At 41.8% G+C, this 22,637-nt stretch overlaps 1 protein-coding gene and 1 long non-coding RNA gene across 3 annotated transcripts in view; one reads left to right on the forward strand and one right to left on the reverse strand.

Moving 5' to 3' along the window:
- The window catches only part of LOC133618704 (uncharacterized), a 39,992-nt gene that overhangs the window by 2,643 nt on the left and 14,712 nt on the right, over window positions 1–22,637 (forward strand). Inside the window, exon 2 of the long non-coding RNA XR_009817328.2 lies at window positions 15,704–15,900. This is a non-coding gene — a long non-coding RNA (uncharacterized lncRNA). The remainder of the gene's footprint in view (window positions 1–15,703; window positions 15,901–22,637) is intronic.
- Window positions 4,968–22,637, reverse strand: part of gjc2 (gap junction protein gamma 2) — a 122,424-nt gene continuing 104,754 nt past the window's right edge. The window contains exons 4-6 of one of the 2 annotated variants that reach the window (XM_061979295.2): window positions 16,792–16,937; window positions 16,610–16,706; window positions 4,968–7,051 (exon numbers count right to left, since the gene is read on the reverse strand). In XM_061979295.2, the coding sequence (XP_061835279.1) occupies window positions 5,775–7,022 (1,248 nt within the window). In that variant the 5' untranslated portion in view covers window positions 7,023–7,051; window positions 16,610–16,706; window positions 16,792–16,937 and the 3' untranslated portion in view covers window positions 4,968–5,774. The remainder of the gene's footprint in view (window positions 7,052–16,609; window positions 16,707–16,791; window positions 16,938–22,637) is intronic. The other variant, XM_061979296.2, reaches the window with a different exon arrangement.

Below are 22,637 nucleotides of genomic sequence, written 5' to 3' on the forward strand. Positions count from 1 at the left end.
AAGTGCCCTAAACACCTCCCTAGGGAGGCGTTCGAGTGGCATCCTGACCAGATGCCCGAACCACCTCATCTGGCTCCTCTCGATGTGGAGGAGCAGTGGCTTTACTTCTAGCTGCTCCCGGATGACAGAGCTTCTCACCCTATCTTTAAGGGAGAGCCTCGCCAACCGGCGGAGGAAACTCATTTCGGCCGCTTGTACCCGTGATCTTGTCCTTTCGGTCATAACCCAAAGCTCATGACCATAGGTGAGGATGGGAACGTAGATCGACCGGTAAATTGAGAGCTTTGTCTTCTGGCTCAGCTCCTTCTTCACCACAACGGATCGATACAGTGTCCGGATTACTGAAGACGCCGCACCGATCCGCCTAACATGTACTACTTTTTTGAGCGCGTTAATATTAGCCATCCATCCATCCATCTTCTTCCGCTTATACGAAGTCAGGTCATTTAAAAACAACCCCAGTTGGCCAAAGCGCTGTAAGAAACAATAAAAAAAAAAAAAAAAAGTGCACGCTGTGTCACATTTACATTGTACCATGGGAGGATGAATAAAATACAATAGTCTCACTTCCTGTTGGATGGGGTCCGTGCCCGTGTGGCCCGACCTTGCGCTGTGGGGTCTCTGTTGGTGACTTGGTGTGGTGGCGGCGCAGCCCCCGTGTCTGGTCTGGATGCTGTGTCTCGGTTGTTTGGGCGGTGGTGTGTTTGTGCGGGTTTGGGTTGGGGTGGGGGGCCTTTTGGTTGGGGGGGTTGTTGGTGTCTCTTGTTTGCGTGTTGGCGTTCGGGCTGACCGGCGGGCTGGCGCCGGCTGGTCTCCGTGGCCCTGGTGGCGTGTGGTTGCTGGTCGCAGTTTTTTTTTGATCGCTTTGATTTGATTGGCTGGTGCTGGCTGTCTGGGGTTATTGCGGCTGCTGTTTCTGCTGCCGTTTGTTTGTGGTGTGGGCGCCCGTGGCTGCTGGGTCTGGTGCAGGGGTGTGGCTGATGTTGTGACTGGTGGCAGCGCGCGCGCGTGATGGCTGTCGGGGCTGACGAACTGTGTATATGTATGTATATGTGTGTGTATGTATGTATGTTTATATATGTGTATGTGTACATATGTGTATGTATATGTGTACATATGTGTATGTATATGTATATATGTGTATGTGTGGGTATGTATACGTGTATGTGTGTATGTGTATGTATATATGTATGTATGTATGTATATTTCTGGGGGTACGCTCTGGGCCTGCCTGTCAGACGGGGGTCGACGCCTCAGGCTACTGCATCCGAACTGCGTGTCTGGAGCTCCTGGGTCCCGCTGTCCATCCCTTCCGGGTGCCCGTCTTGGTTGGGGCCTGTTGGGCCTAGTCCCTGCGTCTATTGTGGTAGCTTGGTGCTGCAAGGTATTCCGAGGTGCTGCGAGTCGGCCAGTTGCTGGGGTAGTGACCTTGTTTGTCAGCATGTCTGTGATCTTCTTTTAATTCTTTTTTTTTTTTTAATTAATTAATTAATTTATCTATTTATTTATTTATTTTTTAATATATTTTATTAATATTATTTTTTTAATTTCCCCCTCCCTCAGGGGGGGGCTCGGCGGGGCGGTTGCTGGTTGTTCCATCTCCATCGTTGGGGTCCCTGCGGGTGGGGTGGGTGGTTCCCGTGGCCCTGTGCCTGGGTGGTCCTGCGGCGGCCGGTTTGGGTGGGGTGGCCGGGGGCTGGCCTCGCCGCGCTCCCCGGGGGTGGGGGGTGGGCTCGTGGGGGCCCGGTTGCCGGTGGGGCGGGGGCGGTCTTCCCGTCCGGTTGCGGGGAGTCTCTGGGTCCCTCGGGCGGGGCGTCTCGCCTTTCTGCCCGTGTGGGGTGTGGTCTCTCGCTGGCTTGGGGTCTGGCTGTCCCCTGCTTTTCTCGTGCCCTGTCCTCTGCCGGGTGCGTCTGTCTGCGGCCTGCTGCTGGCCCTTGTGGGCGGTACGGTGGGTCGGGCTCTGGGGTTCCTGTCGCTGGCCGGCTTGGCTGCGTGGGGGCGGTGGTCCCTGGTTCCCTGGGCACCACGCCTCCTGTTTGTGGGTTGGGCTCTCGGGGGTGATGGGGCCGTGCTCTGGCTCCCACGCACTCTGGGAGTCGAATGTATTGTACATGCAAATTCACATATGCTCACATACGTACATAGGTACCTACGCTCCCACATACATACACAAATACAGTACATATTTACCTACCTAATGTTCGTACATCCACACGCACATTCAATATACAAACATACACATACACATACTGTACATATACATTCACTGTACAAACACATATACACATTCTGTACATATACATTCATTGTACAAACACATATACACATTCTGTACATATACAAGTACATATGCATACTTACACTCATGCACATAATCACGTTTCATCAAACATATATTAACGTTGTTGCCCTAGGGTAAACTGGGTGTAACACATGGCACACTGACAAAGCTTAACCTATTGTGACTATAACAATCTACAAGGTTAATGTAGGTTGCTTCTCTTTCTCCCCCTCCATTTTTCTGCATTCTTTCGTATCTCAAGTTATCATTACGTATATGTATTGTTGCATTTAAACAACTGTATTGTTGATAATAAAGGTAAATTATTGGTATTGTTCATTATCAATAGCGCTATTTCTATTGGTATTTGTATTGATCCATTTGTAGTGTAATAATGCTCATTGTCATTTCTGTATTATTTTTTATTTTTCGCTAACTGCTTATTTGCTATTACTTTTACCATCATATTTGTACATGTCATATTTGCTGATGTTGCTCTATTGTTGTTGTTGTTGTTGTTTGCTGTTGTTGTTTTTGCCTCTCTGTCTAATCCCCCTCTTGTCCCCACAATTTCCCCCTCTGTCTTCTTTTTTTTTCTCTTTCTATCCCCTCCTGCTCCGGCCCGGCTGCACTAAATGATAATATAAATACATTTAATAAAGTCAAATACAAATAAGGCAACAAGAGAAGTATCCTACACTTCTCTTTTGTAAAGTAAATCTGAACAGCCGACATGGGCATCTACATCAACTATATGACTTGCCTGAGAAGCTGGACAGGACAAAAAAAAAAAAAAAAAAAAAAATACAATAGTACCTTCATAAGAGTGCAAAATAAATCCCATAAATTACTAAAATGTAATGAATAAAAAAAAAAGTAGTATAAAACAAGAAATAAAACGGCCAATATATCCTGCCTAACTGGATTTCAACCCAAATCTGATGTCCACGCAATGCTCAGAGTCTTGACAACCACGACAGCCCCACAGCCTAAAGGAACTCCGGACTGATCTCATTCACCCCCGGAGCCATGCCACCGAGGAACTTTTTAACTACCTCGGCAACCTCAGCCCCAGAAATAAGAGAGACCACTGCAGAGTGCCGAGGCCCTGGTTCTTCATTTAAGACATATATGTGGGATTGAGGAGGTCTTCGAAGTATTTCTTCCACCGATCCACAACATCCCCATTCAACGTCAGCAGCACGTGGATAGCACAGTGTTGACAGTGCACTGCTTCACCCTCCTGAGGCGGAAGATGGTGGTCCAGAATCGCTTTGAAGCCGTCCGTAAGTCGTTCTCCATGGCTTCTCCAAACTCCTCCCATGTCCGAGTCGTTGCCTCTGCAACCGTCAAAGCCGCACATGGCTTGGCCTGTCGGTAGCTGTCCGCTGCCCCCGGAGTCCCATGAGCCAAAAGGACCCGACAGAACTCCTTCTTCAGCTTGACAGCATCCCTCACCGTTGATGTCCACCAGCGGGTTTTGAGATTACCGCCACGGCAGGTACCGACCACCTTGCGGCCACTTCTTCAATCGGCTGCCTCGACAATAGAGGCACGGAACATGGTCCACTCGGACTCAATGTCCAGCGCCTCCCCTCGTAACATGTTTGAAGTTCTTCCGGAGGTGGGAATTGAAACTCTCTCTGACGGGAGACTCTGCAGGATGTTCCCAGCAGTCCCTTACTATGTGTTTGGGCCTGCCAGGTCTGTCCGGCATCCTCCCCCACCATCGAAGCCAACACACCACCATGTGGTGATTGGTTGAAAGCTCTGCCCCTCTCCTCACCCGAGTGTCCAAAACATGAGATCGCAAATCCGATGATACCACCACAAAGTCGATCATCGAACTGCGGCCTAAGTTGTCCTGGTGCCAAGTGCACATTTGGACACCCTTATGCTTGAACATGGTGTTTGTTATGGACAATCTGTGACGAGCACAAAAGTCCAATAAAAAAACACCAGTGTGGTTCAGATCAGGGCGGCTCTTTCTCCCAATCACGCCTCTCCAGGTCTCACTATCGTTGTCAATGAAGTCCCCAGTAGAACAATCACCTGAGGGAGAACTCTCCAGTACTCCCTCGAGGGACTCCAAAAAGGGTGGGTACTCTGAACTGTTGCTTGGTGCGTAAGCACAAACAACCTGAGTGTTGTTTGTCCACACACCTGGAGGTGGAGGGAATACTACCCTCTCGTCCACTAAGTTTAACTCCCAACGTGCAGGCTCTGAGCCGCGGGTCAACAAGTATTTCCACCCCCGTCCATCTCCTCTCACTGCTGGCAACGCCAGAGTGGAAGAGAATCCAGCCCCTCTTGAGAATACTGGTTCCAGAGCCCTTGCTGTGCGTCAAAATGAGACTGACCACATCTAGCCGGAACTTATACCTTGTGCACCAGTTCAGAGGATCAGACCGCCAAGGGCCCTGCCTTCGGCTGCCGCCCACCTCACTTAGTACCCAACTTCTATGGCCCCTCCTATGTGTGATGAGCCTATTGGAGGGGGAAGCGCTAATATCAAATGTTTAAAAAAATAAAGGAGAGTTCATGGCAAAACAAGCATTGATACAATCATGACCCCACCAGAAGATAAAAGCACTGACCAATCAAAAAACTCTGATCTGCTCTTGACCACTAGGGTTTACATTTGCATTATATGTGGGCGCTGCTGCAATATGATGCGAAACACAGAATCACAGAGCTTCAGAATAACTTTATTTTCTCATCAATCAAATACAAGAACAGTCTTTTAAAGTTTAAGGCACTTTCATGAACAATAAAGGCAAGATTAAATTCTTAAAACCTATTTTGAAAATACTAAAACACACATTTTCAAAGAAGTAACATGCCTAAACGTGAGTTAAATGCATAGTTTAATCAGTAAAGGTGGGGTTTCTTTTGTAACCTATGTAACGCATGCATCGTCTTCAGATAACAAAAAGTCAGTATTATAGAAAAGAAGCTTTCCTTCTTTATAAGAAGTAATTTTGGGGAATAAACAGGATAGCATGCAATGGCTGGAAATCACATAGAGGAACAGATTGTTGCTCTATCAAAATATTTCACAGTTCAACCTGCGTCTAGCAACACCTTTCCATACTACATCCATATACTATCCTTTTATATTAAATATATAATTTTTTTCCCAACAACAATCAACAGTCATCCTTCCTGAGAAGTCAGCCAATAAATCCAGTTCAGCAGCAATCAAGGGTAGATCAGATAAATAGATCAGAACGCTCTTGTTTCTGTGGTGACGATTTAGTTCAATTAGAGATCTGGTTACTAGTGAGGCCTACTACGTTAATGGTGGAAAGCACAAAAAGGACAATAGACAGTAACAAAGATGACTCTCAAAAGTTTGTGTATTTTTTGTTTGTCCGCTATGTTCTATAATCTTTGTATTTGTCTGATTGTAGTCCACCCCATAGATCTTCCAGCTGTGTCACTGTGTAGTCACTTAGTCTTAGATCTTTGCTAATAAATTACACTTTTATTTCTAAATCCAGACTGAGGTTTTTCCGTTTTTAACAATTGTAGCAGCCTTCTCTGTGGCTGACTTGGGCCTAGCTCCCTGCTTCTCCTGGACAGTGTTGACTCGGTTTTGCTCCATCATAGTCCCCCCAGACACAGGACTGCTGGTTCTGGAGGTCTGCTGAGGGTTCTTAGTTTGGTACGTCTGAAAGGCCATATCCAGCTGCTCCTGGGCAACCCTCAGGTGGCGGTGAAGGCTCGCCAGATCTGAAGGGATATTCTCATCCGGGCTGGTGCACTGCTGCTCCTGGGACACGTTGCCCATGTTCTGCTCATGAGTGATGAGGCTGTTGGGCATCCTGCTGGGTTTGTCCGTCTTAATGACCAAGTTGTACCCGGGAGGGGAGGCGGGAATGTTGCGGGAGAACGGGTAGCCGCAGGTCCGCCGACCATGCCTCCTCTTCAGGCGCAGGATGTCTCGGAAAGTGCCGATTCCCAAGTGGAGCATCTCGCACACGTTAAGCATAAGGCAGAGGCAGCTTACCACGTACATGATGATCAAGAAGATTGTTTTTTCGGTGGGCCTGGAAATGAAACAGTCCACTCGGTGTGGACAGGGGATCCTGTTGCACACAAATGAAGGACTAACTCGGAATCCATACAGGAGGTACTGTCCTGCAAGGAAAGCGATTTCAAAGATCGCTCGTGACATGAGTTGAAGAACGTAGATCCGCATCAGCCCCTCTTGCATAATTCTACGCCGACCATCGTGCTTTGGCGCCTCATTGCAATTGCTGTTTCCCAACTCTGCCTTGACCTCCTGACCCTCCAGTGTGTCTTCATAGATCATAGGCTCTGCATCGTCATCTCCTTCCAAGATGTCCTCCAGATGGTGGCTTTCCCTCCACCTAGAGTGAGGAGCAGGCTTTTTGCGGATCCTGTGGTTCCTGCGCCGCTCCTCCTCCGAAGTGCGGGCTATCTTGTGTATGGCGTAGCCCATGTACATGATGGACGGCGTGGAGATCATGATGATCTGGAAAACCCAGAAGCGTACATGCGAGAGGGGCGCGAAGGCATCGTAGCACACGTTGTCGCAGCCGGGCTGCTTAGTGTTGCAGGTGAACTTGGTCTGCTCATCCGAGTAGATGGACTCGCCTCCGACCGCCGTGAGGACGATGCGGAAGATGATGAGCACGGTCAGCCACACTTTGCCCACAAAGGTGGAGTGGTTGTGGATCTCTTCCAGCAGACGAGTGAGGAAGCTCCAGCTCATGTTGCTCTTGGAAGCTTTTTAACTAAAATCTGTGGAAAGAGGAAAAAGAGTTGAATCATTCAATTCTGGAGAGACTGAATAATTTTACTGCAAGTCAATAATCTAGCATCCTGTCTAGGGATGTTCCGATCGAGGTTTTATGCTGCTGATTTTGATTATCTATGAGGGAAATCAGCCGAGAGCAATACCGATCCGATCACATGTATTAACTGTACATTTCTCCCTTTATTTATGGTAACACAGTTCCACTATATCAACACAATATTTAAACAAGTTCTTATTGTCCGTTATTACAAACAATTGTTTGAACAAAACAAAGTCAATAGAACACAATAATGATAATAATGGGGACGGTGTGGTGTAGTGCAGTTGGGAGAGTGGTCGTGCCAGCAACCTGAGAGTTCCTGGTTCGATCCCCGGCTTCTACCACCCTAGTCAAATCCGTTGTGTTCTTGAGCAAGACACTTCACCCGTGCTCCTGATGGGTCGTGGTTAGCGCCTTTCATGGCAGCTCCCGCCATCAGTGTGTGAATGGGTGAATGTGGAAAGTGTCAAATCGCTTTGAGTGCCTTGTAGGTAGAAAAGCACTATAAAAGTATAACCCATTTAATAACTACACAAAAGCAAAAACTACTATTTACTACTCATTTAAATGTTTTGGTTTCTTTCGTCAAAGTTATCCTGTGTCCAGGGAATTATTCCACGAGTGTAAACAATTACAAAAAGAGCAACAAAAATAATAATGTTGTGTTCAGACAAAGTTTTTTGTGTAAGAGAGGGTTCTTACCTGCTACATTAATTCACATATGTACACCAGTGTGAGCGGCACTGGGAGAAAGGTGGGTGAAGTGTCTTGCCCAACGACACAACCGCCGTGATGGCTGAAGCTGGAAGCGGAAGCACGGCCGCCACAGCGTGTCTAAGACGGCAAAGCGGCCGTGCCAGCAACTTGAGGGTTCCAGGTTCAATTTCAGCTTCCGCCATCCTAGTCACCGCCGTTGTGTCCTTGGGAGAGACACTTTACCCACCTTGCCCCTAATGCCGCTCACACTGGTGTATGAATGTAGCAGGTAAGAAACCTCTCTTACACAAAAAACCTTGACTGAACACAAGAGCATAGCACCTATCTATTTGACAAGACACGATGAATGCAATCGTGTTAGCAACAAAAATACTTAGAGAAAATAAAAACTCTTAATAGCGATCGTATACTGATATTACTCTTTTAATTGCTGGGCTGCATATGACGTCCCGTCTGTTTTTCTTCTTTGCAGCTTAATTACATGATGGTCAAGCAGCTCGAGCGTAACAGCAAAACGAGTGAGAATGAGTGTAGAGTTTGAGCAGAAAATGCCGTAATCCTGTTCTGTTTTTGGGTGTTCCAGTCGTTTAAATCGAGAGATAGGAAAGAGCTTTTGTTGAGTCCCGAAAGAAGTGGCTCATAAAGGAAATAAAGTCAGGGGAAAAAAACGAAAGTGCGTCGAAGGAAATGACTCTTAAAAATATCCCTTTTATCAGCTTGTGGAATACAATCAGACCATGCTTGTGTCTGCAATGATCACTTTGTAAAATGTTTGAACATTTGATTTGTTTGAGAAACTTTCTGTGATGCAATTGAGTTTATTCTCTACTATGTTAGTAGTGTTTTAGAGCAGAACTAAACGTAAAAAAAAGGACAAGCGATTGCAATAGTTTGTTATTTGGTGGTTGCTATGCCTAAATATAACTACAAAGACCTGGTTGTGCAAATAAACTAACGTCATGTTAAGTCCAAGTAACAAATATTGTAATTGTTCGTCTAATCCACCGTATTTTCTTTGTCCATTTTCATAACAGAAATTAAAAACTTTGTTGTTGTTGTGCAGGAAAGCCCGGTGCTTTATTTGACACAGATGGCTATATTATAGCCTCTTGGGTTATATTTTTTAGTATCAAGAAAATATCCTTAGTAGTATTAATAAACTAGAAGAATACATCTCTTGTAGGCTCAACAGCATATACCGAATCATCATATCGCCAGCAAACGTTGCTGAAAAACAGACATCTATAGCTAGATAATGAGACAAAATATGAATTTCGCACTATAATAACAACTGCAGACGTGAATTGTAGATGATGGACTAACATTTCTAGCAGGAAATCAGATGCAAACAAACTTATCTTTCCTGTATAAATCCTCTCCATCCCATTTTGAATATATTTTCATGATTGCTTATACAGTATGTTTGCTTCTAAACCTTTCAAAGTACCTCCAAATCTGCACTGATGCAGGCAAATAAACAGTAGCCTAACGGGGCTCTATAGACCATCACATGAAAACAGGAAGTGCCTGGAGGTCACTTCCGGGTTTCATGTGATTGCAACACAGCCATATCGACGCCACCAATTTATGAATTACATGTTGTTTGCTGACTGTGACAATGCTGACACATCAACAGTTGTTGTTATATTATCTTCTCTCTAGACCAGGGGTCGGCAACCCAAAATGTTGAAAGAGCCATATTGGACCAAAAATACAAAAAACAAATCTGTCTGGAGCCGCAAAAAACGAAAAGCCATATATAAGTGTTATAATGAAGGCAACACATGGCGTACGTGTCTATATTAGCTACAATAGCCTACTATCAAAATGACTATGTGTTGCAGGCTGAAGCAAATCTTCGTTGACAGAACATTTTGAAATTCAGTATTTATTCTGCACATTTATACAACATTGGAAAACATTAGTAAAACTTTTCAGAAGGTGAGATAACTTCTCGAAATTACTGGTTTTTAATGGCCAAAGGTACAGATGTGTGTATCCAAGTTAAAGAAAACAGCAGGCTGTATTCTTTTAATAGATTTATTACAATCTTTGGGCAAGCTAAGTAATGTTTGCTGTGGTCTGGAACAACATGGCACACAAACAACTATCAGAAATGCAGCCAATATTACATAAAGATATTGTGTCATGAGACATGCAAAACTAAATTATATGCAAAGAGGATAAAAGTAAAGGATATTAAATGAGCTCAAATATACCTACAAATGAGGCATAATGATGTAATATGTACATACAGCTAACCTAAATAGCATGTTAGCATTGATTAGCTTGCAGTCATGCACTGGCCAAATTTGCCTGATTGGCACTCCAACAAGTCAATAACATCAACAAAGCGCACCTTTGTGCATTCACGCACAGTATAAAACGTTTGGTGGACAAAATGAGACAAAGAAGGAGTGGAAGATTTTACATGTAAACAAACAGCGTCACAGCACAATATGGTGAGCTCAAGAACCACCAAAATTAGTAGGACAAAGCGATGTTCACCAACTACTCTCATCAGTGAAGCATACACACAAACATATTAAACAGCGGGCTTTCTAACAATTGGCAAGGTTAGTGTCATATTTGTCCTCATACAAAAAACATACTAAAACAAAAACAAATATTTTCCCCCCATCTTTTTCCATCTTCAAACCTTTATAAAAATGCTCCAGGGAGCCACTGGGGCGGCACTAAAGAGCCGCATGCGGCTCGAGAGCCACTGGTTGCTGACCCCCGCTCTAAACTCTTGTAATTCTACTTGTTAATTTCCTGTTAAAATTGCTGCTTACTTTCTGCTGTAACCTGGTTCCAGCTACATTTCTTAAACTTTACCAAGCACTTTTATCTTGGTGTTGTTCACGCTATCTTAGCGGTTAGCTTATCCATTAGCATGCCTGCTCCAGCGATAATAATACTTGATAATGATACTTAAGATGCTAAGAAATGCAGTTTAGTTGCTGTAATGGAGGTGATTATTATCTGTTTAGGAGAGCGGCTCCACACTGTGTATGGAGACAAATAATTAGCTGCTAGCTTGTCAGCCAGTGAAGAGTGCCGTTTGTGATCATCACAAAAAGGCATTATTCGTCAATGACCGATCACATGTTTTTTTCTCAAAAATAGGCTGATACTGATCAGTAGCTAATCGATCGGCACATCCCTAGTCCTGACAGAGTCTACCACTCTATTAAACTTCATTTCTGACCTTAACAACTTGTCAATCTTGCATGTCACAAAATTGCGTTAAAACTAAAATATTTAGTTTTTTAGCAGAAAATGTTGTTCTCCTTATTAAGTATTGGTTCGGGTACCATTTAAGGGCTGGTGTTCCGGCGAGTCATGTTCCCCCATGATTAAATGTACAAACCCCGTTTCCATATGAGTTGGGAAATTGTGTTAGATGTAAATATAAACGAAATACAATGATTTGCAAATCATTTTCAACCCATATTCAGTTGAATATGCTACAAAGACAACATATTTGATGTTCAAACTGATAAACATATATTTTTTTGCAAATAATCATTAACTTTAGAATTTGATGCCAGCAACACGTGACAAAGAAGTTGGGAAAGGTGGCAATAAATACTGATAAAGTTGAAGAATGCTCATCAAACACTTATTTGGAACATCACACAGGTGAACAGGCAAACTGGGAACAGGTGGGTGCCATGATTGGGTATAAAAGTAGATTCCATGAAATGCTCAGTCATTCACAAACAAGGATGGGGCGAGGGTCACCACTTTGTAAACAAATGCGTGAGCAAATTGTTGAACAGTTTAAGAAAAACCTTTCTCAACCAGCTATTGCAAGGAATTTAGGGATTTCACCATCTACGGTCCGTAATATCATCAAAGGGTTCAGAGAATCTGGAGAAATCACTGCACGTAAGCAGCTAAGCCCGTGACCTTCGATCACTCAGGCTGTACTGCATCAACAAGCAACATCAGTGTGTAAAGGATATCACCACATGGGCTCAGGAACACTTCAGAAACCCACTGTCAGTAACTACAGTTGGTCGCTACATCTGTAAGTGCAAGTTAAAACTCTCCTATGCAAGGCAAAAACCGTTTATCAACAACACGCAGAAACGCCGTCGGTTTCGCTGGGCCTGAGCTCATCTAAGATGGACTGATACAAAGTGGAAAAGTGTTCTGTGGTCTGACGAGTCCACATTTCAAATTGTTTTTGGAAACTGTGGACGTCGTGTCCTCCGGACCAAAGAGGAAAAGAACCATCCGGATTGTTATAGGCGCAAAGTTGAAAAGCCAGCACCTGTGATGGTATGCGAGTGTTTTAGTGCCCAAGACATGGGTAACTTACACATCTGTGAAGGCGCCATTAATGCTGAAAGGTGGAGCAACATATGTTGCCATCCAAGCAACGTTACCATGGACGCCCCTGCTTATTTCAGCAAGACAATGCCAAGCCACGTGTTACATCAACGTGGCTTCATAGTAAAAGAGTGCGGGTACTAGACTGGCCTGCCTGTAGTCCAGACCTGTCTCCCATTGAAAATGTGTGGCGCATTATGAAGCCTAAAATACCACAACGGAGGCCCCTAGACTGTTGAACAACTTAAGCTGTACATCAAGCAAGAATGGGAAAGAATTCCACCTGAGAAGCTTAAAAACTGTGTCTCCTCAGTTCCCAAACGTTTACTGAGTGTTGTTAAAAGGAAAGGCCATGTAACACAGTGGTGAACATGCCCTTTCCCAACTACTTTGGCACGTGTTGCAGCCATGAAATTCTAAGTTAATTATTATTTGCAAAAAAAAATAAAGTTTATGAGTTTGAACATCAAATATCTTGTCTTTGTAGTGCATTCAATTGAATATGGGTTGAAAAGGATTTGCAAATCATAGTATTCCGTTTATATTTACATCTAACACAATTTCCCAACTCATATGGAAACGGGGTTTGTATGATGTGTTGGGTTATGGGTGTTTTGTTTTGTTTTTTAGAATAGAATACAATAGAAAGTACTTTATTGATCCCAGCGGCACGGCAAAAGTAGCTTGCTACATTTAACGACGTTTATATCTATGGGCCCACTTGTATAATATCTATGTTAATGGAACTGAGAGTGTACAAATGGACCAAACAAGGGTCCATTACTATTAACTATCTGTCATTTAGCTGGGGACACCCGACAACTACCTCTAGGGGTCCTCACACCCCACTGTCTGTATTTATTTAGTTTGCCTTTTTTTTGGCCCACCCCGATAATGTTATTCATTTGCTTTACCGACAGTAAAAAAAAACAGCATCTACCTATATCTTAAAAGAAACTCAACAACAATGACTTGTGTGTTGTTTGGTAACAGTTGGTAATGCTTATGTGCAGTAAAACTTTTCATGACCTCAACTCACCTTAATGTGTGTTCCTAAATTTGTGTTGGACGTCTTATATCAGACCTGGGCCGCATACAGCCCGTTAAGCTTTTCAATCTGGCCCGCCGGACATTCCCAAATATTATTTTTTAGATCTTTAAGATCGAAACTGTAGCTACCATTATGATGTGCAGTGATGTTTTCAAATTACCGTAAGTCTTTAACTATACAAAGTATTTCAATGGTTGGAATCTGCACTTTTAAATTATATATTAGTTACTATGGTAACAGCAGCTCAGACGAGGCACCAAGCAGTGTGGGTGGGGAGCGTTTCCACAGAGTGTTTCCAGAGCGGCCAGCCTGAAATGCGGGTGTCAGGGACAGATGCGGAAGGAGATTTTTACAACAAAGTTCTAAAGCTTAGTGATACATCAGATGTATCAGATTGCAGGTGTTTTGTTTTTTTACCCTTCGCCTTCATATTTCGCTGTGTTTGTTGCATTTTTGTTGCATTTTGCATGATTGTAAAATATGTCGATGGAGAGGGGTTGTGACGTTCATATGTTGTCAATATTCAGTGTTTTATCGTTCATAGTTAGTATTGTAAATCCCACATTCTTTGTTTTCATGTACATTCTGGGTGTCTCATTCAGTAAAGAAATAAAACATTTCATTCCGTTTTTAAGGCGGTCTGTCATAACGTTTTTAGCATTCAATCAGACATTAATGTGAAGTTTTGTATTAGTGTTCCTAAAAATAGATAGACCGGCCCCTAGACAAATTTGGCCCCCCGAGTCAAAATAGTTGCCCAGGCCTGTCTTAGATGGAGAGAGCAGTTATGATTTTGGTTTACAGAATAAACAACTAAAAACTAAGGTTTTGGGCATCATTTTCCCCAAACGTATACATGTGTGTAAATATGGCTAAGGATACGCAATATTGTGGGTTTCCTGCACGTCATCGTCATCACTAAAGAAAACAATCTAATCTGGGGGAGAGAATTCCTCTGCCATTTTCAAGTATGTTTTTTTTTTTGGAGTCGTCAGCTTGAAGCGTCCCTCTGTCTCCGACTCCCTCATCATCATGTGACATGAGTGCGTGACTGTTATGATTTTGCTTACTAGTTTTGATGACCCGCCTTATCTTGCCTCTGATTGCCCACTCAGTAATGTTTAGCCCTAACCTTAGCCAATTGTGACTCTTCATACGAACACCAACATATTGTATAGATGTTCTCATTCATCCAGGTCATTGTATTTTCTCCAGATCTTCTAATTCTACTGCAGACCATATCGTTACCAAAGATACCAAAACACTGGAAAGGAAACTGATTAATTGCTTGACTCTCATGTAGTGTAAATATTAATAATTGATATCAAAAGAATGCTGGAAAAAACAATAACCTGAACCCTCACAGTCTCTTAAAACTCTATGTTTCCACCAGGTGGTTCAGTTCCGTTCATTTGGAGTTCATTAACCGTTCTAGCATGATGATAAAGTGTAAGTTGCCAAAGAATGTTCTGGTACATAAAAACTTTCCGGGTCCTCTCTTTGCAGTCATGAGCAAATTACAACATAGCATACAGGTAAAACTCAAAAAGTTAGAATACCGTGCAAAGGTTTGTTTACTCCAGCGTTATGGCTTAACATCTTATGAAAACCTTCAATTGAACATTTCAGATGATTTGGGGTTTTCAAAAACTAAAGTATCACAAAAGTATAACATATATTCACATATCTCTCTTTACATGTAATGAGTTGATATCACATACTAGTTTGACATTTAAAGTTGAATTGCAGAAATCAATAGATTTTTGCACAATATTAAATTTTTGGAGTTTCACTTGTACACCCCAAATACAAGTCTAACACCTCTATTTAAAAAAGCACAGTTTCCTGGTGCGTTGTCTACAAAAGCAAAAAAAACCAAAAAAACCCGCAGCGTTTTTAACTTACGAATTAGCGTTGACATGTGTGGCTGTAGGCAACATACAGTACCTGACTTAGCTTTTTAAAGATTAACTCCACAAGATGACATTTTAAGTATCATGTGTGGTCAGCATCCAGCTACTTTAGCTAACTCTGCATGAGCTTAAAAAAGGTGGTGGCGTTATTCAAGTTATTGATGTGAAACCTGCGTGTGTTTAAACCCACGGTGTTTGCGCTTTACCGCTGTTACAACATTGGTTCTGTTGCTGTTGTATTGTGCAATATATCCATCCGTCCATCCATTTTCTACCGCTTGTCCCTCTCGGGGTCACGGGGGATGCTGGAGCCTATCCCAGCTGTACTTGGGCAGAAGGCGGGGTACACCCTGGACAAGTCGATTATGCAATATAGGTTTTCTAAAGGTTTTCTAGTTTATTTTCACATGCACTACTAATTAATATCAAAGTAAGTATTTATGGTCTTTAAAATGGCTCACATTATGTTTTTTTTACCGGTGACCACTTTAGCTACCGTACTTTGGTTGATGCCAAGAAGTGGTATGGTGCTCCTGCATAACCTTTGATAAAAATAACTGAATTATCTCCACAGTCCCGTCAAGCCATTCATTCACGGGACCTGAGTTCGTGTTGACCCGGCATGGGATGTGCCATATCCCCCGCCATCTGAGGTAGCAGGAGAGGCTCTGTCGTGAGGCCCACCTAACCCTCGCAGCCCCCCTCCGGATCCAGCACTGCTTACACTGGGGATGGCTTCAGCCCTAATGGAGACAGATGGCACCAATGGAGGTGGGTAAGTCTGCCTCAGGATGGCATGACATGAGGTCTGCTTTGCGGTTTTCACACAAATTTGAATGAATGAGTGCATCAGTTGACATTTACGCCCTAAAATTAAATTAGTAGTGAATCTGATGGTGTAGTATGTAGATCTTTATAAAGAACTAATGACATTTTAAACAGAGAACTCTTGGAACTAATTCAAACCCACTTCATACAATGCAATTAAGTTGACATCAAATAAGCAATTTAATTGTGATCAGCAAATCAGAAATTAAATTAAAAAAAATTACATGAATATATTTAAAATAGTATTAACATTGTCATTGTTGTATTATTGTTAAATTATTTTGTTATTAATCATTAAGTATATCTGTACATTCTAAAGAAATCCATTACAATTAGTGGGTCCAAAATGTGGGATTTCTTTCTAATAATTTGCCGCGCTCGTGTTACTGAATAAGGTAACCACAATATTAGGTACACCGCTCACTTTGATGTTCTGAATTTTACCAATACAATTCAGGTGTGTCCGGAAAAATACAGCTGATTTTAACACAATATCATTGCTGTATTTACTATCAACATTTCTACAAATACACTTTTTTCAACTACGCAATTTCTCTCACATGCCGACATTATACTTCAGGTAAAGACACTACATTGCGTCCCAACTATATTTATTTAGATGTGAAGGTAATGACAACCAAAAACAACCCACCTGAAGAAGTTCCACATGCATTTCCCGTCCTGAAGGTCCCCTTCTAGATCCCCTGCCAAGACTATGGCACACAACACCACCTCCATCCTCCTCCGTCCTAGGGATGTGCACCAAAACAACGTAAACCCCAAAACAACGACGGAACTTATCAAACTATACGTTTTTCTCGACTGTAGCCTCACATTGTGGCTTGCGTCTGGATTGTATTACAGCAGCCATCTGACCAAGAAGCAAGTCTTATTCAAAAAAAAAAAAAAAAGAACAGGGGGGGAAAAAAAATCCTCTGTCAAGTGACCCCATCCAAGGGTTCAGACGTGAAGATATCGTACTGCAGAATAAAAAGCAACACCAATGTGAGGGAGGGTGTTAATCCTGACACAGACAACGGTCATGTGCAACATTTTTAAAACAGATGATGACAGACTCTCTCTCTCTCTCTCCCTTTTTCTTCTTCACTCGTATGTACAGTATACCACCTCCTCTGCCTACATATGCATTCTAGACACAACATTGACTACAACCGCCTATTAGGTCCATCCAAAATCTGCATTTACAAAGATAATAATGCTGTGTTTTTATTAGAGCTATTCATTTAACAACCACAATAAAAGAGATTGTAATATGATATTAAGAAAGTTGCATTTCATTGAGAATGAATGTAAGATATGACAAAAAGAAAGTGATATGACTAAAATGTCATATTTCAACACTAAAAATGTTAATAAGAATGTTGAGAGGGGAAAATTTTAAAACATAAATGTCATACAAAAAGTCAGGTACAAATGTATAATGACAAAAAGGTTCTAACATTGAAAGATCCATCCATTCATCCATCCATTTTCTACCACTTGTCCCTTTCGGGGTTGCGGAGTGCGCTGGAGCCTATCCCAGCTGCATTCGGGCGGAAGGCGGGGTACACCATGGACAAGTCGCCACCTCGTCGCAGGGCCAACACAGATAGACAGACAACATTCACATTCACACACATTGAAAGAATACCATCGTAATGTTATGAGAAGAAAGTTGCCTTTCAATAAAAAATGCGTAAAGGCCTGTGAAATAAATACATAGTAATTATCTGAGGAAAAAGAATAATACCGTATTTTCCGGACTATAAGGCGCACTTAAGATCTTTTTTTTTCTCTCAAAACTCGGCAGTGTGCCTTATGACCCGGTGCGCCTAATGTACGGAATAATTCTGGTTTTGCTTACCGACCTTGAAGCTATTTTATTTGGTACATGGTGAAGTGTGACCAGTAGATGGCAGTCAAACATAAGAGATATGTGTAGACTGCAATATTACTCAAGTAAACAACACAGCAATTGTATATGTTCTATTGAAAATATAGCACATTACACACTGCGCTCCAAAATCTATCAAAATGTTGTAGTACAACTTTGGTAAGCTATAAAGCCGCACCGCTTGATGGATTGTCCGCGCATTAAACATATGTGTGTATAAGGTAAGACATATTATCTCGCGTTTTGTTTCGCAATATTATGCAAAAGCAACTTTTCTTACTTTCTGGTACCTGCTGATCTGTATTTGGGATCTGCATAAGTCCTGAAAATGTATGCGCGTCCAACGTCGTAGTCCGTGCAGACACCGTAGTCAATAAGCTTCTTCGTTTTCTGTATCTTCTTGTTATGGGACATTCATCCTCCGCTGTTACCATTTCTAATATAAAGTAGCGTAAAGTTCTAACTTATATCTGTCAGTAAACTCGCCATGAAAGCGCTAAAATATACCGGTATAGTGAGTTTACATAATTCACCCAAGGAACTTTAGTTATTAGAGAGTTCCAGTTGGACGGTTTTTCACAGGACACATTTCCGGCGTTGTTATTGCACTAGTTAGCCACGGATGAGGAGATGCTGCTCCGTTATTGATTTAAGTAAAGTCTGAATGTCATTAAAACAGTTAGCTCCATCTTTTGACACTTCTTCCACGAGAAGACGCTGCTGAAGGTGAGCCACGTAAATAAGACCGCCCACAAAACGGCGCATCCGAAAGCGACTGTCAGAAAGCGGCTTGAAAATGATCTGTAAAACATCATCTATGCAACATTTTGACCAAAGAACCAACATTACATGTTATGTAGACCACAAGGAAGTGTTTTACATTGAGAAGAAAAATAATAATAATATGACTCCTTTAATGCGCTTTACAATCCGGTGCGCCTTATATATGAAAAAAGAAAAAGAAAATAGACCATTCGTCGGCAGTGCGCCTTATAATCCGGTGCGCCCAATGGTCGGGAAAATACGGTAATTCAAATATGTAACATTATAGTAAGGAATATCATTTGATGTTACAAGAAAAGTCATATTATGAGGAAAAGTCAGAATATTACAAAAATAAAGACATTTGTAATATCACAAGAAGAAATAATATGTCTCAGAGACTGTACACAGGATGTTATCTCAGTAAAGTGGTAATTTAAAAGAAAAAAGTTGGAACTTTTGCCAGTAAAAATGATGTTTTTCTCCCCAAAAAAAATAAACGAGTATCAAATAATTATAGTTGCATATTACGGATACAAAGTCTCCGAGGCAGAAGTGTATTAGAAAGTATCCAGTAACAAACGTGTTTGCATCATTCAACTTACTGCATCATGAGCTTGATTTAATTAAAAATACCACTACACTATAACTTAAAGACAGCATCAATCCATTCCAGATGGTTGATGATAAATAGGTTAGTGGTCAGGCTAGAGGGAAAGATGAATGCAGCAATGTACTGAGACATCCTGGATGAATACTTGCTCCAGAGCGCTCTTGAACCCAGACTGGGGCAACGGTTCATCTCTCAGCAGGACAACGACCTAAGCACACAGCCAAGATATCCAAGGAATGGCTTCAGGACAACTCTGTAAATGTCCTTGAGTGGCCCAGCCAGGGCCCAGACTTGAATGCGATTGAATATCTTTGGAGAGATCTGAAAATGGCTGTGCACCGATGCTTCCCATCCAACAGTCATACTATTACAAAAATGAAGTTGTTGAAGTCTTACCTTAACAAGAAAACCGGAACATTGTCAGAACGTTTTCAAAGATTTTTTCGTTTTTAAAATTAACCAGTATTATTCCTGCATATACCTAGTTTCATGGGGAGTGGTCTCCTGCTGGTGCCCAGACTCAGGACCAAACATGGTGAGGCTGAGTTTCAGTTTCATGCTCCTAAAATCTGGAATAGTCTTTCCTGAAGATGTTACACAGGCCTTAAAGTTGGCAATGTTCAAACCCAGGATGAAAGACTCCTATTCAGTTCTGCATATGACAACCAAAATTATTTATCCACACTCCTTGATTTTAATTTGAATTATGATTGTTTCTACTTTTATGTTTTTACCTTAAATTATGGTTTGAGTTTATTTCAAACATGCATACAATCACAACGTGATGGATCACAATTTCCAGTTTCTCTTTTCAACTTGTTCGAAAAGGAGTAGGAAGAAGAAGAGTTTATCTAATTCTACCCCTTTTCCATTTCATAGCAATTATAAAACCTTTGTTCACTTCCTGTTCTCAATTTGTGCACAATTTACTCCATAAAGTAAAGAAGCCCGGCTACAAATTCGGTACTCTATGCGAAGGTTAAACTTTTACAGAGTCATTATCTCTCCAGTGCTAAATCCTGGGTGTATACATATGTATATTGACCATAAAATGCTTTTCTATTCTATATCATATTAATACGTTCACTGCATGGCTACTTCGAAACCTTGTAAACAATAGAGGCCCGACCCGGCTATACAGTTAGCTATGCTACGGTCTACTTCATCGAGAACGTAATATTGGATTGTATTACTAACTGGTCCATTGCCCAAAGACAGTAGGCACTGATCCAATTAAAAGTAGTTTTTAGGAAAACCATTCTTTTTTTTGCTGGAGGGCGGTGACGCACTTGTCTTACATTAGAAGGATAAGCTAGCTACACAACAACTCGAGCAAACAATTGTAATGCATCATTCACACATTTCTAATCTACTGTTATTACTTATTTTCTCCTCCATTGCCATAAATAGTAGTAACCAAGCCCGCCATTTAATGTATTTTATTTAGAAAAATCCATCTTTTTGTGAAGCAGAACTAATCTTTGCACACACTCGGAGGGACTTCCTCACAGTTAAAGGCCCTTTTTACTTCAGATGAGGTTGACAGTTAGTGTAGTGACACTACAACAGAGCATTTTCTTTCATTGGGTTTCATTGTCAACATGATGTTGTAGCACAGCCGGTTTTTACATACATTTAAATTGTCTGACTCGCACAAGGATGTTTGGGTAAATTTCTACCATATATGGATAATCCGCTGATGTCACACTTTAACAAAACGTCACACTTGAACACAATTCCAAACGGACCATTTGGAGGAAGTAGGAAGGAAGGCAGGATTGTTTTATAAATATCTCTGCAATGCTTCCACAGTTTGATTATACATTTTCGGGACTTATGCAGATCCCAAATACACAGAAGCAGGTACCAATAGGTTCGAAAAGTTGGTTTTGCATAATAAGGCCCCTTTAACGTAAATGAATAATGTGTAACGTAACAAGATCCTTCACTTTAAAGCAAGTATACGTTTATGGGCTTTGTTTGCGTAAGAAATACTATTTATTTTGTTCACAATTTACAACAAATGTTATTTTATAATTGTATATACGAGAATAGCTCAACTTTTTTGTAATTCTACAAAGTAAACTCTCGTACACCAAGCCTCCAGATTGCTCTCAATTAGTCATGTGTATATGAGAGCATAAAAAAATAAGTCTGAGAATATTTGAGACCTTGTAACATTCAGTGCGGATCCGCTGAGTCACATCAAGTGTCATAATATTTACATCTCCAATCCAAGAGCATGGACAGATAACAGAGATGGGTCACAGACGTGCACACACGCTTCTTTTTTGAATAGAGCGTACCTTGTCTTGCTGTCACATTCGGGAAGGGATCTTTCAAAACGTTTAATAGATGATAAATAGATGGTTTAGTGTCTGGCTTGTGTTACTCAAACATATCTGGCTGTCATCGCGTAGTGAGCATACTGTAAGAATGGTATAACCTCAATGATGGCGGGGGGTACATCCTATTAGAAAGGATATTAAAGCTTAGAGAAAAGAGATGCATTTCTGTTGGAGTAGTGTTCACTGTGCAAAAAAAGCCATATGGGCCTGCAGGACTCCTCTTCTTCCAGAGGCCTGGCCCCCCCAGCCTTCCCTCTCCATGTGACGGAGGAGATGTGGCGTAGCCAGCACCCCTGGTGAGAAGATAGGGGATGCTGCTGAAGCGAGCATTCAGGATTTGGACATGTGCAATCCCGCAGGGACAAATAAGCACGTGTTGGGATGGATATATATATATCAAATATATATATATATATATATATATATATATATATATATATATTTTTTTTTTTTTTCTCTCTCATTTTTTCAAACTCTAACTTTAAATGCATTCCTCTCTTTGCGAAATCTCTCCCTCCTCCAAGCACACAGATGGTCCCACAAAAGATGGCTGATAAGTTAACATCGGGGGCGTTCTAGAACGTCACTTTGAGTGAGCGTTCCTAGACAGTGAATGGAAGTGGCTGCCTCTGATGGACAATTAGCACTTGCAAGTCGCAGTGATCTAATGAAAAGTGATACTGACATGCTCAGATTTTCCTAAGATAGCAGTAACGGAGAAGAACAGGCTTCACCCTCAACGTTTTCAACCTAATTTACCATAAAACATGCAGCATCATTGTCTAATATTGATCGGAATATACAAATATATATACAGTCGTGGTCAAAAGTTTACATACACTTGCAATGAACATAATGTCATGGCTGTCTTGAGTTTCCAGTAATTTCTACAACTCTTATTTTTTTGTGATAGAGTGATTGGAGCACATACTTGTTTGTCACAAAAAACATTCATGAAGTTTGGTTCTTTTATGAATTTATTATGGGTCTACTGAAAATGTGACCAAATCTGCTGTGTCAAAAGTATACATACAGCAGTGACGTGCGGTGAGGTTGATGGCTG

This window comes from Nerophis lumbriciformis, linkage group LG19 (assembly GCF_033978685.3).
Source record: "Nerophis lumbriciformis linkage group LG19, RoL_Nlum_v2.1, whole genome shotgun sequence".
Taxonomy (NCBI): domain Eukaryota; kingdom Metazoa; phylum Chordata; class Actinopteri; order Syngnathiformes; family Syngnathidae; genus Nerophis; species Nerophis lumbriciformis.